At 36.8% G+C, this 15,181-nt stretch overlaps 2 protein-coding genes across 5 annotated transcripts in view; both read right to left on the reverse strand.

Moving 5' to 3' along the window:
- Positions 1-313: 313 nt before the first annotated feature.
- LOC128869488 (ceramide glucosyltransferase-B-like) lies at positions 314-1,491 on the reverse strand. Its single transcript, XM_054112059.1, has 2 exons — positions 952-1,491; positions 314-854 (listed from the first exon to the last, which is right to left on the reverse strand). Exons 1-2 carry the CDS (start codon positions 1,474-1,476, stop codon positions 648-650), a joined length of 732 nt encoding a protein of 243 aa, XP_053968034.1. The 5' UTR covers positions 1,477-1,491; the 3' UTR covers positions 314-647.
- Positions 1,492-10,836: 9,345 nt separating this feature from the next.
- LOC128870458 (ceramide glucosyltransferase-like) overlaps positions 10,837-15,181 on the reverse strand; it is a 134,970-nt gene continuing 130,625 nt past the window's right edge. For 3 of the 4 annotated variants that reach the window (XM_054113125.1, XM_054113124.1, XM_054113123.1), the window contains exons 6-7: positions 11,547-12,002; positions 10,837-11,449 (exon numbers count right to left, since the gene is read on the reverse strand). In XM_054113125.1, the coding sequence (XP_053969100.1) occupies positions 11,243-11,449; positions 11,547-12,002 (663 nt within the window). In that variant the 3' untranslated portion in view covers positions 10,837-11,242. Of the gene's footprint in view, positions 11,450-11,519; positions 12,003-15,181 lie in introns of all 4 variants that reach the window. The other variant, XM_054113126.1, reaches the window with a different exon arrangement.

Consider the following 15,181-nt stretch of genomic DNA (forward strand, 5'->3'; position numbering starts at 1 on the left):
AATGCCTTAAAAGCTACGGGATTTCTACAAACCTACAAATCACCCTACAGACTGGGTCCTTTCAGCACTGGCTTTTTCAAATTTAACGGTTTTCTGAATAAAAAAGAGAGAAATAGTTTATAACGGCGCCGTCCGATAAAACAATCTCGGAGTAACAGAGCCGCCAGATGCCGAGAATAACAAATTCGGTCTCCGGCGAGAATGTGTTAAAACAAAAAAATATTAAAAAATAAAACTACAATTTTCATGCTTCAAGTGCCTTGGGCTGCGAACTTGTCAGCCATCTCAAAGATATATTATGAATTTAATAATATTTACTGTAACATTGTTTCTATTTAGCATTTGTTAAGATTGATTTTTACGTTACACGTCATTATTTTACGCATTACAAAATTTACAGCTAGACTACTTACAATAATACTTCATACATTCCTTCTTTTTCACTTACATTTATATATTTCTAGGGTACTTCTTAAAAGAAACTCCGATTCAACATATAGATATACATTTAAACCAAAATATACCTTATATCAATGTAAAATTCCTAAAAAGGCGATCCTAATTTTACACAAAAAAATATTCGTACTATTACTATTGTTTTGCGTATTAAAATTAAGATGCTGATAATTAGGCATCATCAACTTATGCTATGATACTAGTAAACGTTTTGTACTCATATTCGTATTGCTTGTTGGTAACTCATAGGCGATTCCACCCCACTGAAGCTTATAAATTCGTCTGCGCCATCTAATAGCTGGATTCCAAAGCGCATGAAGGAATAGGTAAGGGCCGCTTATTTCTCTAAAAAGCCAACCAATGACGAACTCAAACTTATGAAATGTCAATGAACCATTCTGTGAAGCAATAAAAATGTTGTTAGGTATACATATACTACAATGAATATATAATTGTATGCATACACACTGTAATTCAATTGCAAGCTACGTTTACCTGCACAATAGAAAGTAATATCCAATCTGAAAGAAACCACGCGAGTATATGCACTAAGTAAAATACTAATGGATCCCAATTAAATAGTAACGATGCAGACCATGAGGCTAAGGCGCCTAATACCATGCACTCGGAGAGAGGCTCTAACAGTATTGTTGTCGGTACCATGGCTACGCGTAATTTCGCCCAACGTTTGAGGCGCTCTTGGAATCTGTTTACATCACAAATTCCACTATTTTGCAATGCCGGTTGATTACTTATGCGCATTTTCCATCCCTTGTCTCGAATGGCTTTGGCGATAAAGAAATCTTCGGCTAGATAACAACCAAATGTTTTCAAACCACCTAGTTCATCGAGTACAGATTTCCGTAACAAGCAAGACATGCCAGTATGACAATTGATACCCAATAAATCAGCCGATAAATATATACGAGACTGTACTGTACCAAAAAATATCTGAAAATAAAAAGTTAACAATAAAATAAAAAAATGTTTAGCACGTAAGTACAAGCAATAATCCGACATTGTCAAATTGTTGACAATAGCAAACGAAATGAATGGTCTATTTTAAACGTCAAGGCATATATTAATACAATTTTTTTAAATATATTTATTCACTGCAAGGTCTACTTTTAATTTTATTTCTGAGACTCCAAGAAACGAGATGAAAGAACTATTTTCAAAGTCAAGGTATATAATTAATATATTTTTTTAAGATATTCATTCGCTACAAGGTCTACTTCAAATCTTATTTCTACGTTTGCTCCGTTAACTCAAATTCCTACGACTCTTGTATCTAATACAATCGCTCAAAAGCAGTTACTTATTTTGCGTAACAAAAAAGGTTCTAAATACAACCTTTTTGTTGGGCGAAATGACAATGTCGGTCTGTACGTAATCGGTAAAGAAAAGTGCAAATGAAGAAAGGGTATCAAAGAATATTATATATATATATATACTAGCAAACCCGGCCCGCTTCGCTGGGCACACTAAAATAGAATAGATATGGTTTAGAACAGAAAATATATGGTTTTCATATTATTTATTTCTTTATTCTTTATTCAAGCGCTTTGGCATAAACAATAGTTTTTGTTTTTCTATTTGTTTTTGAGTAAATATAAAATATAAATTGAAAATCAGTCAAGTTACCCCGTATTAAAGCACTTATCAACAGCTATCATTTGATACCCATATTGTACATCACACGACCAAAGGTTACCCGGGTCCACGTTTTGACCTCTATCTCGAGACCCCAGTCACGGAGCGGCATGAAAAATACTCTGTACTAAAGCATTCACCAACAGCTTCCATTTGATATCCATATTGTACAAACACATTCTAGAGTCCACGTTTTGGTCTCTATCTCGAGACCCTAGTCACGGAGCGGTATGAAAAATATTCTGAACTAAAGCATTCACCAACAGCTTCCATTTGATACCCATCTTGTACATACGCAACCAAAGGTTACCCGGGTCCACGTTTTGACCTCTATCTCGAGACCCCAGTCACGGAGCGGCATGAAAAATACTCTGTACTAAAGCATTCACCAACAGCTTCCATTTGATATCCATATTGTACAAACACATTCTAGGGTCCACGTTTTGGTCTCTATCTCGAGACCCTAGTCACGGAGCGGCATGAAAAATACTCTGAACTAAAGCATTCACCAACAGTTTCCATTTGATACCCATATTGTACATACACATCCGAAGGTTACCCGGGTCCACGTTTTGACCTATATCTCGAGACCCCAGTCACGGAGCGGCATGAAAAATACTCTGTACTAAAGCATTCACCAACAGCTTTAATTTGATATCCCTATTGTACAAACACATTCTAAGCTCCACGTTTTTGTCTCTATCTCTAGACCCTAGTCACGGAGCGGCATGAAAAATACTCTGAACTAAAACATTCACCAACAGCTTCCATTTGATACCCATATTGTACATACACATCCGAGGGTTACCCGGGTCCACGTTTTGACCTATATCTCGAACCCTATCCACCAATAGGTATCCAAACTATACGGAAACCGTCTTCAATACCTTCTTAACAAAGTGTGTAAGTTTGGTTTAATTCGGTGCAAAGACACGGCGGGTCCACGTTTTGGTCTCTATCTCGAGACCCTAGTCACGGAGCGGCATGAAAAATACTCTGAACTAAAGCATTCACCAACAGCTTCCATTTGATACCCATATTGTACATACACATCCGAAGGTTACCCGGGTCCACGTTTTGACCTATATCTCGAGACCCCAGTCACGGAGCGGCATGAAAAATACTCTGTACTAAAGCATTCACCAACAGCTTCCATTTGATATCCATATTGTACAAACACATTCTAGGCTCCACGTTTTGGTCTCTATCTCTAGACCCTAGTCACGGAGCGGCATAAAAAATACTCTGAACTAAAGCATTCACCAACAGCTTCCATTTGATACCCATATTGTACATACACATCCGAGGGTTACCCGGGTGCACGTTTTGACCTATATCTCGAGACCCCAGTCACGGAGCGGCATGAAAAATACTCTGTACTAAAGCATTCATCAACAGCTTTAATTTGATATCGATATTGTACAAACACATTCTAGGCTCCACGTTTTGGTCTCTATCTCTAGACCCTAGTCACGGAGCGGCATGAAAAATACTCTGAACTAAAGCATTCACCAACAGCTTCCATTTGATATCCATATTGTACATACACATCCGAAGGTTACCCGGGTCCACGTTTTGACCTATATCTCGAGCCCTATCCACCAATAGGCATCCAAACTATACGTAAACCATCTTCAATACCTACTTAACAATGTGTGTAAGTTTGGTTTAATTCGGTGCAAAGACACGGCCGGTTAGCGAACACACACAAAAAGTTGACTTTATTTTATATATAAGATATATCTAATATTCAAAGCAAACACCTAGCCAGTTTTAAACTTGTGAAGAAGTGATTCACCCGGAATCCAACTAGCGCTTCCGCACCATTTTGTTGCCACATCCTCGCTACCGACTTGAGGAAATGGAAGATTGTTTCCTTTTCCCCGGTTGCTTACAACTATGACAATGTGTGTTGTGGAGATGCCTGTTTCTGCATGTGGTCTGGTCTATCCATCTACAATCCGCGATCCAGAGATATTTTAGGGAAATTTTATTCTTGATTGCATCCAGTGGTGTGAATACCGATTGATCAAGCACGTTTTTTATCGCAGATCCCCCCCTCTTGCCAGTTTATCTGCTTTCGTTACTTTCCGGAGGCCCATACTAACGTTACGTTATGCTTTTCACTCAAGGTGGTAAAGCTATTCCTACTTTGTTCCTCTAGCTTTCCCAATTGCTAGTACTTCCGTCTGAAAGACCCTGCAGGCGTCAGGAAGACGTACAGATTTTTAAGTATAAAGTGCATGAGAATATGAATACATACTACAGAGAGTACATACTTGCTCCAACACCACAGTCCAGTCCATTTTAGAGCCATCTGTATAGATTGTAGTACCGAAGTTGTTTAGTGAGGATCCCTTACTCCATTCCTCCTGAGATGGGAAGAGAGTGGCAAAATTCCTATTAAATATTACCATCGGGATTATGTAATCAGTCCTCTCCGAGGTGTACTGAGTATGTCGCAATAATAGACTGCCATGATCATAAGTTTTTTCTTTCAACTTCATTTAACTTAAATGCACTCATGGTTGCCATCTTCTAGATATGCAGATCTATCGGAATAACGTGTATCAGAACCTTCCATCTGATCTGATTGCTCTGACCGTTATTGCATAGGATGACCTTTGTATTTTGCCAAGTACCGAGTTACAGGAAACGATAGTATAACCGTAGCCTTATATCTATCGTCGATCACGAGCTACCGGTAGCTCGCAAAGGCAATTCTGGTAGCTCGAGCTGCTCACGTTGCAAAAAATCCAAAAGTCTGAAAATCATATCAGTATTAGCAAATTTCAGAAATTTTCATAATAAATAGATAAACAGCGGCAACACTGCGGTAAGCGATTTCGCACCGACAAACACGAGGCGAAGTCGTGTCTCCGTTCTAGGATCGGCTGGAACCGATTAGCGTGTTCGAGAAATTTTTGGCTTTATATATACGCAATGCACGTCGACCTTGCGCTCAGTTTAATACTGAACGGCATTATCAACGTTCTGCGTGCAGCGGTTGGGTTAGAGTTCGAAACATTATGGCAAGTAAGAAGGCGAAGACATAGTAAGAAGGCGAAGACATACCATTTCCATTCGGAATGGGAAGAACAATACTTCTTCACAGAAGTTAAAGGCAAAAGTGTTTGTTTGTTATGTAATACATCTGTATCAGTTCCTAAAAAAGGAAATATTGAGAGGCATCATAAAACTGTACATTCGATTTTTAAAAAGGCATTCCCGTTAAATTCTGCCACCAGAAAAGAAAAACTGAAACATTTAAAAATCCAGTTAATTGGACAACAGTCAATATTTTTGAAAACAATCGACAAAAATAAGGCTGCAACTGAAGCATCTTATCGTGTTTCCCAGATAATTGCACAAAAGAAAAAACCTTATGAAGACGGGGAAATCATAAAACAAGCATTTTTGGAAGCTGCAGATTCTTTATTCGCCAACTTTAGAAATAAAGACGAAATAGTGTCTGCTATAAAATCTATGCAACTTTCTGCTAATATAGTGATGAGGCGAGTAGAAGTAATGAGCAATGATATTTTTTTACAGTTAAGAAGTGACTTAGATAACTGTATTTATTTTTCACTGCAACTGGATGAATCAACAGATGTAGTTGATACCTCACAGATGGCCATATTTGTCAGGATGGCTTTTAGTAATTTTACAATTAAAGAAGATCTTTTGAAGTTTATTCCACTCAAAGGACATACTACTGGGCTAGAGCTGTTTTCTCACTTAAAAAATCTCATCTCTTCTGAGAAAATTCCAATATCAAAAATGGTAGGCCTGACAACTGACGGTGCTCCAGCTATGGTGGGTTGTGATAAGGGGCTCGTGGCGCTATGTCATAAGGATGAACGTTTTCCACAATTTCTTAGTTACCACTGTATTATACATCAGCAAGCATTATGTGGAAATTTTCTAAACTTGAACAACGTTATGAAGCTGGTGGTGAAAATTGTGAACAAGATTAGAGCTCAAGCGTTACAAAGAAGATTATTTAAAACCTTGGCTGATAAAATTGACTGTCAATACGGAGAGCTACTTCTTCACTCTGAAGTGCGATGGTTAAGCAGAGGACGAGTGCTCAAACGTTTCATTGATGTCCTGCCTGCTGTAGTCCAATTTTTCAAAGAACGCGATGAATCGATTCTTGAACTGGAAAATTCGACTTGGCTCAGAGATTTTGGTTTTCTTGTGGACATTACAGAGAAATTAAATGAGCTTAACTTGCAGCTTCAAGGCAGGGATAAAGAATTAGCGGAAATGATTTCTGATATAAATGCATTTATTACAAAGCTTGAATTTTGGGAACAAAACCTAAAAAACCGCGATATTAAGCATTTTCCTATTTTTTCCGAAAAGATATCCAAAAATCTATTAGAGCCCTATGACAGTAAATATCATATGGAAATAGTTTCTAACTTGAAGGAAAACTTCAAAAATCGTTTCAAGGATTTCAGCAAAATTGCTTTAGTGACGCAATTTGTTGTTTCACCCTTCATGGACATTGATATACAACAGTTTGCAACTTGTGTTATGAACAACTTTGGCGAAGACATTGCTGTGACAGAAATGGAACTGATTGCTTTTCAATGTGACTTGGCTTTAAAATCTTTAGGTTCAAATACAAAATGTATATGGACTTTAGTAAGTAAAGATAAGTATTCAGTTTTATGTCATGTTGCGTTGAAAGTGAAAGCGTTATTCAGTTCAACTTATTTGTGTGAATCTTCTATTTCCAATATGAAATTTATTAAAAATAAATACCGCAATCGGCTTACAGATATACATTTGGATAACTGTATTCGAATGACTGTATCAAATTATACTGCAAATATTAAAAAAATTATCGATGAGTCAGAATGTCTGCAAAAAATTTTGTTACGATTGATAGGTGTGAACATGGATGTAGTTATGCATAAGTATAAGCACTATAAGTCATAAGTTTATTATATATAGAAAATAAATACATGAATTGTATGTCGAATATAACTGTGTATTATTTAATTTATGTTGGCTTGTGCAAGTAGCTCGCTGCTTGTTTCAAAATCTTGAAAGTAGCTCAACACATTGAAAAGGCTGGCGACCACTGATCTATAATGTATACTTACGTTGAAGACCCCATTTCTTCAAAGCAACATTTACAGACACACAAAGCAATTTCTGCTTTCCCTACCCGTTCTTCAATGTTTAATTTCCTGCTTTGTTTGAAGAGCAGAATTATCACTATATACTTTGCACTAGGTGCAAGTGAGAGAGTTTTTGCTTGAGGGCAAAAGGTCTATTCTATCGCATACTTTTGTGTTTAACTTAATTAAAGGTGACATTAATTGTGGATTTCTTTTGCAACGCATTAACTTTCTTATTCCGGCGAGGACTTCACGAAGCTTATACTCTTTTTATCTCAAGATGAAAATTCGTTCGATCAGCACTACCAAATGAAAATTCGTTTGATCAGCACTTTCGACTACAGTCGAAGATAACATTCAATCATAATAAGGATCAGAGGCTCTCGTTTCTTTACTTTCATTTTCGCATTTTTGGTTTGGTTTCGCAATTTTGCTTGACACTCACAACCTAGAATACAAACATGCAGGTCTTTCACCTCAGCACTTAGTTTCACAAGGGCGGAGGACACAACATCAGTTACATGTTTTCGCATTTCTTTAATGTCGCATTTAAGGCAATAACTACTTATCAGCTTGAAGATAACTAATTGCATCCATGGCACGAGCATTCTCGAATCGAAGAGCAGCGTTTTCTGTCAGAACTCTTTGTAGGCTGATTTCAGATTTCCTTTCTGATACTGGTTCTGGCACTTGTTGATACGGTGAAATGTTCGCATTCAAATTTGGTGATGCGGACGTATTTGTTGACGACATATCGGTAAATATTACGCTATGATCGTCCCAAGCTGACGGAGGAGGAGAGCGGATAGACCTCTGACGGATAGCAGCACAATTTATAAAAAAGAATTTTTGATTAGAACTGATTACAAAAAGGGCACATTGAAATTTAGCTTGGTTGCAATCAACTTTTAGTCCACATAAACAGGGCTTGATGATTTTATTAAATAGCTATATATTTTTTAAGAAAGAGTCACTGCTTCATAATCGCAAATTTTCCAATTATTAACTGTTCAATTATACAATTACAGCTTAGTAAGCACGAAAACTGTGGAGCAAATAAAAACACGTCCGCACTCACTGACATACTGACGTCCGCACTTAATGACATATAATATAATGAATTATATAATTTATTTAAAATATTTGACAATATTAAGTTATTATATTTATTATTATTATATCTCCAAGGCATCAGCATTTCTATCGTCGATAGCATTCCTTTCCTTCAGTGCTTAGATTTTTTTCCGCCAATATAAATCTTCGTTCTTCCAGGCGTACCATTTTGGAGTTTGTCTCTTCTGGATTGCAGACTTTACTCTTCGGTATACGTCGCTGACTTGGCAGTGAGTCCTCTGGAGTAACAGGTGACGTTACTTGCGGTTCCCCAGCGGAGACCTGGAGAAAATAATACATTATAAAGAAAGGTAAACGTTACATTTTCTTTCCCTAACCGTATCTTATGAAGGTCGGTCGCAGTGCGAAACAATGCCGCCGCACTTACAGCACCGCAACTTTTCTTTAATTACAAATTACTATATTATTACGATTTTCTATCCTTCGCGCTTGTATAAATGCAGGAAATAAAAATAAAAAACGAATATCGAAGAGCAGGAAAATAGATATATATATATATATATATAATTGGCGCGTACACCCTTTTTGGGTGTTTGGCCGAGCTCCTCCTCCTATTTGTGGTGTGCGTCTTGATGTTGTTCCACAAATGGAACGACCGACTCCGAACGCCAGATATTTTTATGAGGAGCTTTTTCATGGCAGAAATACACTCGGAGGTTTGCCATTGCCTGCCGAGGGGCGACCTCTATTAGAAAAATGTTTTTCTTAATTTGGTGTTTCACCGAGATTCGAACCTACCTTCTCTCTGTGAAATCCGAGTGGTAGTCACGCACCAACCCATAAATAAAATATTTGAACAAAATTTTCTTAACTCAGCACTACCTATTGTTGTTGTAGCAGCATAAATATTCCCCATACATATACGAGGAATGCTGCTGAAGTAACAGTCCTTGGCCGGATATAAATCCGGGTCGTTCCGGTTACGTAGAACCGACTGTCGTGGGAACGCTCAGCAGTACCTCGCCAACTTCTTTTTTGATTGACAACTGCCACTGTGGTCATTACGCAGTCATCCAGGCCTCTCGATTTTTGGCCAATAATTGGTGAGCTGATATCGCTTCCCTCCACAGCATATCTGAAGTCTTGCGACTTTTGCTTGACTTTGATTGTATCTATATTCGAAATATATGTTTAGAACGGACTAGACGATCAATAATTTGAAATATATTTACCTCATGTTTACCCATGCTCTTTTCCCATTTCGCTAAACTGAAGTAGCAAACTGTATACTGTAATGTTATTGACAAACCTCTAAAAGTGAAGTTTAACAGTTTTTCTTCTACAACTATCGTGGGCGAACTCCCTGTGCTTCTCCAAGTATTGCATCAATCTCAATTTGTATTTTTTGTCAATTTTCTACCGTTGCTATTTTCCCACTAGACACACATCGTTTTGTATATTTGGTATCCTACACAAACAAAAATATAAGTATTTCCTCTGATTTGTTGATTCAACTGTTTAGCTTAAAATCTTCTTTCTCCTCACCAATTTTACACTTTATTAAGCAAAAGAATGGAGACTTTCAGCGATAGAGGAATCTCTGAAATCGCAGTTTTAGTTAGATGATCGGTCAAAAAGAGTTCATCCACTTTATCTATTATATGTGGCTCATCTCTAAAATCTGCTAATAAATTTAACCAGAAATGGAGTTTTTTAAAAATGCTTTTTTAATAAAACATTTCCATTGTAGCTTAAATTTGGATTTGTTTCAGCTGAAGTGTTTAAGTGCAAGCACTAACCAACACAAGGGTGTGTTCGAGCTGTAATAATTCGGCAGTGTTTTCTCTTTTCTTGCTTTCCTCTTTTTCTCTTTTCTTGCTTTCCTGTTGAAACATCGCAATACTGTTTTGCAGGTTGTCAATATCAAAAACATTTAATTGACTGCCGACATCTAAAATGTAAATATACACACACATACATAGCCATACATAAATAAACGAATTACAATTTAAACACAATGTCCAGCAAACACGTAACTGATACATTTGACAACTCTCTGAATCCCAGGGTTTGCCTTTATTAAATAGAATCGCAAAAATAGTAAGCATTGTTAAAATTATCATTTCACATTTTTTGGCGATGGGGTTATAGCGATAGTTAAAGCCGGAATCCGACTGCTGTACTACTCTTATTTACTGAGGCAGGGAGGTAAGGCATTCGTACAGGAAGTAAATTCTGTAGGATGATGTGCCCGTTTACACCACTCGGGTTACGGCGAATGCCTTAAAAGCTACGGGATTTCTACAAACCTACAAATCACCCTACAGACTGGGTCCTTTCAGCACTGGCTTTTTCAAATTTAACGGTTTTCTGAATAAAAAAGAGAGAAATAGTTTATAACGGCGCCGTCCGATAAAACAATCTCGGAGTAACAGAGCCGCCAGATGCCGAGAATAACAAATTCGGTCTCCGGCGAGAATGTGTTAAAACAAAAAAATATTAAAAAATAAAACTACAATTTTCATGCTTCAAGTACCTTGGGCTGCGAACTTGTCAGCCATCTCAAAGATATATTATGAATTTAATAATATTTACTGTAACATTGTTTCTATTTAGCATTTGTTAAGATTGATTTTTACGTTACACGTCATTATTTTACGCATTACAAAATTTACAGCTAGACTACTTACAATAATACTTCATACATTCCTTCTTTTTCACTTACATTTATATATTTCTAGGGTACTTCTTAAAAGAAACTCCGATTCAACATATAGATATACATTTAAACCAAAATATACCTTATATCAATGTAAAATTCCTAAAAAGGCGATCCTAATTTTACACAAAAAAATATTCGTACTATTACTATTGTTTTGCGTATTAAAATTAAGATGCTGATAATTAGGCATCATCAACTTATGCTATGATACTAGTAAACGTTTTGTACTCATATTCGTATTGCTTGTTGGTAACTCATAGGCGATTCCACCCCACTGAAGCTTATAAATTCGTCTGCGCCATCTAATAGCTGGATTCCAAAGCGCATGAAGGAATAGGTAAGGGCCGCTTATTTCTCTAAAAAGCCAACCAATGACGAACTCAAACTTATGAAATGTCAATGAACCATTCTGTGAAGCAATAAAAATGTTGTTAGGTATACATATACTACAATGAATATATAATTGTATGCATACACACTGTAATTCAATTGCAAGCTACGTTTACCTGCACAATAGAAAGTAATATCCAATCTGAAAGAAACCACGCGAGTATATGCACTAAGTAAAATACTAATGGATCCCAATTAAATAGTAACGATGCAGACCATGAGGCTAAGGCGCCTAATACCATGCACTCGGAGAGAGGCTCTAACAGTATTGTTGTCGGTACCATGGCTACGCGTAATTTCGCCCAACGTTTGAGGCGCTCTTGGAATCTGTTTACATCACAAATTCCACTATTTTGCAATGCCGGTTGATTACTTATGCGCATTTTCCATCCCTTGTCTCGAATGGCTTTGGCGATAAAGAAATCTTCGGCTAGATAACAACCAAATGTTTTCAAACCACCTAGTTCATCGAGTACAGATTTCCGTAACAAGCAAGACATGCCAGTATGACAATTGATACCCAATAAATCAGCCGATAAATATATACGAGACTGTACTGTACCAAAAAATATCTGAAAATAAAAAGTTAACAATAAAATAAAAAAATGTTTAGCACGTAAGTACAAGCAATAATCCGACATTGTCAAATTGTTGACAATAGCAAACGAAATGAATGATCTATTTTAAACGTCAAGGCATATATTAATACAATTTTTTTAAATATATTTATTCACTGCAAGGTCTACTTTTAATTTTATTTCTGAGACTCCAAGAAACGAGATGAAAGAACTATTTTCAAAGTCAAGGTATATAATTAATATATTTTTTTTAAGATATTCATTCGCTACAAGGTCTACTTCAAATCTTATTTCTACGTTTGCTCCGTTAACTCAAATTCCTACGACTCTTGTATCTAATACAATCGCTCAAAAGCAGTTACTTATTTTGCGTAACAAAAAAGGTTCTAAATACAACCTTTTTGTTGGGCGAAATGACAATGTCGGTCTGTACGTAATCGGTAAAGAAAAGTGCAAATGAAGAAAGGGTATCAAAGAATATTATATATATATATATATATATATATCTAATATTCAAAGCAAACACCTAGCCAGTTTTAAACTTGTGAAGAAGTGATTCACCCGGAATCCAACTAGCGCTTCCGCACCATTTTGTTGCCACATCCTCGCTACCGACTTGAGGAAATGGAAGATTGTTTCCTTTTCTCCGGTTGCTTACAACTATGACAATGTGTGTTGTGGAGATGCCTGTTTCTGCATGTGGTCTGGTCTATCCATCTACAATCCGCGATCCAGAGATATTTTAGGGAAATTTTATTCTTGATTGCATCCAGTGGTGTGAATACCGATTGATCAAGCACGTTTTTTATCGCAGATCCCCCCCTCTTGCCAGTTTATCTGCTTTCGTTACTTTCCGGAGGCCCATACTAACGTTACGTTATGCTTTTCACTCAAGGTGGTAAAGCTATTCCTACTTTGTTCCTCTAGCTTTCCCAATTGCTAGTACTTCCGTCTGAAAGACCCTGCAGGCGTCAGGAAGACGTACAGATTTTTAAGTATAAAGTGCATGAGAATATGAATACATACTACGGAGAATACATACTTGCTCCAACACCACAGTCCAGTCCATTTTAGAGCCATCTGTATAGACTGTAGTATCGAAGTTGTTTAGTGAGGATCCCTTACTCCATTCCACCTGAGATGGAAAGAGAGTGGCAAAATTCCTATTAAATATTACCATCGGGATTATATAATCAGTCCTCTCCGAGGTGTACTGAGTACGTCGCAATAATAGACTGCCATGATCATAAGTTTTTTCTTTCCATTTCTTTTAACTTAAATGCACTCATGGTTGCCATCTTCTAGATATGCAGATCTATCGGAATAACGTGTATCAGAACCTTCCATCTGATCTGATTGCTCTGACCGTTATTGCTTAGGATGACCTTTGTATTTTGCCAAGTACCGAGTTACGTGAAACGATAGTATAACCGTAGCCTTATATCTATCATCTATAATGTATACTTACGTTGAAGACCCCATTTTCTTCAAAGCAACATTAACAGACACACAAAGCAATTTCTGCTTTCCCTACCCGTTCTTCAATGTGTAATTTCCGGATTTGTTTGAAGAGCAGAATTATCACTATATACTTTGCACTAGGTGCAAGTGAGAGAGTTCTTTTGCTTGAGGGCAAAAGGTCTATTCTATCGCATACTTTTGTGTTTAATTCAATTCAAGGTGACATTAATTGTGGATTTCTTTTGCAACGCACTAACTTTCTTATTACGGCGAGGACTTCACGAAGCACATACTCTTTTTATCTCAAGATATTCAATACGAATTTCGAATCCAATGCACCTATTGCTCTTGAATACCATATCGTTAGATTTTACAATAACTAAAAATCAATTATTTTCTTTGTTGCATAATTTATTTCGGTAATATAATCATATTCTTTTTAATCAAGTTATGTTTTAGTTTTAGCTCATTTTATTTATTAATATTTGTACTTAATTTGTTGTTTATTCTAGCACTAAGTCAAAAGTCAGTTGTGTTTTTTGACAAATTAAGTAAATATTTGGTAAGGTAAAATGTGGAACCTTGTATCTGATGGTAAAAAGCATAAGTTTTTTTTTATGCGAATTTAAGCTTAGGACATGGCCTGTAGCCCAATAGGTTAGCTCCCTTATCGCCCTTTGAATGATCGCACTGATCGTATTAGGACATAGTCCTGATGGCATTAACACCACATTATCAGCGTACGCCATCACTTTTACCCTACCTCTATTAAGTTTTATTAAGATTTTGCTAATCACACATAACTAAAGAAGTGAGATAATACTCCTCCTTGTGGAGTACCCTACAAGCCCTCTTAGTTATGTTCATATTACCCATATTAGCTCTAATGATCCTGGTTTCTAGCATAGAGAATCCAATTGCTGATACAATTGTCCACCCGTAATAACATGTTCACATATAAGTATGGTAGATAATTTACCTTTTCGTTCTTAACTCCCAATCCGTAATTAAAAAGCGAGATTTCCCATACAAAATTTCATTCCCAAAATCTGAGATTATAAAATAATCCTAGATTATAACTAGGTGGAGAGGTAGCTTAGAACAAGGAGACGGACGTAGGATACTTTTTATCCCATTCGAAAGCGTTTCCGTATAAAATGTGGTATAAAAAAAACGCATCTGATATGGAATAACAATACGCAAATGACAGCTAAACGTAATTTTGTCTATGGTTAACTAGAAAGTTTGATAATATAAATTTTGTCAGAAATATATAATCACAGTAATTTGTATTCTCTTTGAATCATCATTATCAATGCCGCGACCAAGACGATCGAATCTTTCCCGGCAAAGCCGTAATGCAAGAAGGATACGAAGCATTGCGAATGAAACGACTGAAGAAGCACAAGGAAATGCCAGTGAAGAACGCCGCGTTAGTATGGGTCGTGCTTCTCAATCACAAGAGCAAAGCGAGGCAGCCCGTGAAACGGCTCGGTTGGCAATGCGAATTCGTCGAGCGAATAACAGAGTTCAAGAAGTAGATTATTTTCGACGCACAAGAAGATAATTATCAAGTGCTGATTTGAATCGAGCAGCGTTTCGATATGATTGCAACACTGATTACTGCTTGCATCCTAGCGTTTGCATTGCAGAAATCACTTGAAGCACCTAACTTCGTACTGAACGATCTTCGGCGAAATAACAACAACTTT

This window comes from Anastrepha ludens, chromosome X (assembly GCF_028408465.1).
Source record: "Anastrepha ludens isolate Willacy chromosome X, idAnaLude1.1, whole genome shotgun sequence".
NCBI lineage: Eukaryota > Metazoa > Arthropoda > Insecta > Diptera > Tephritidae > Anastrepha > Anastrepha ludens.

What these genes read in the sequence shown, in the direction of transcription:
- LOC128869488 (XM_054112059.1), bottom strand. Translation starts at nt 1,476, where the DNA reads ATGTCGGATTATTGCTTGTACTTACGTGCTAAACATTTTTTTATTTTA. An exon ending in TATTACTTTCTATTGTGCAG is followed by an intron (nt 855 to 951) that starts GTAAACGTAGCT and finishes ATTGCTTCACAG; the next exon opens with AATGGTTCATTGACATTTCA.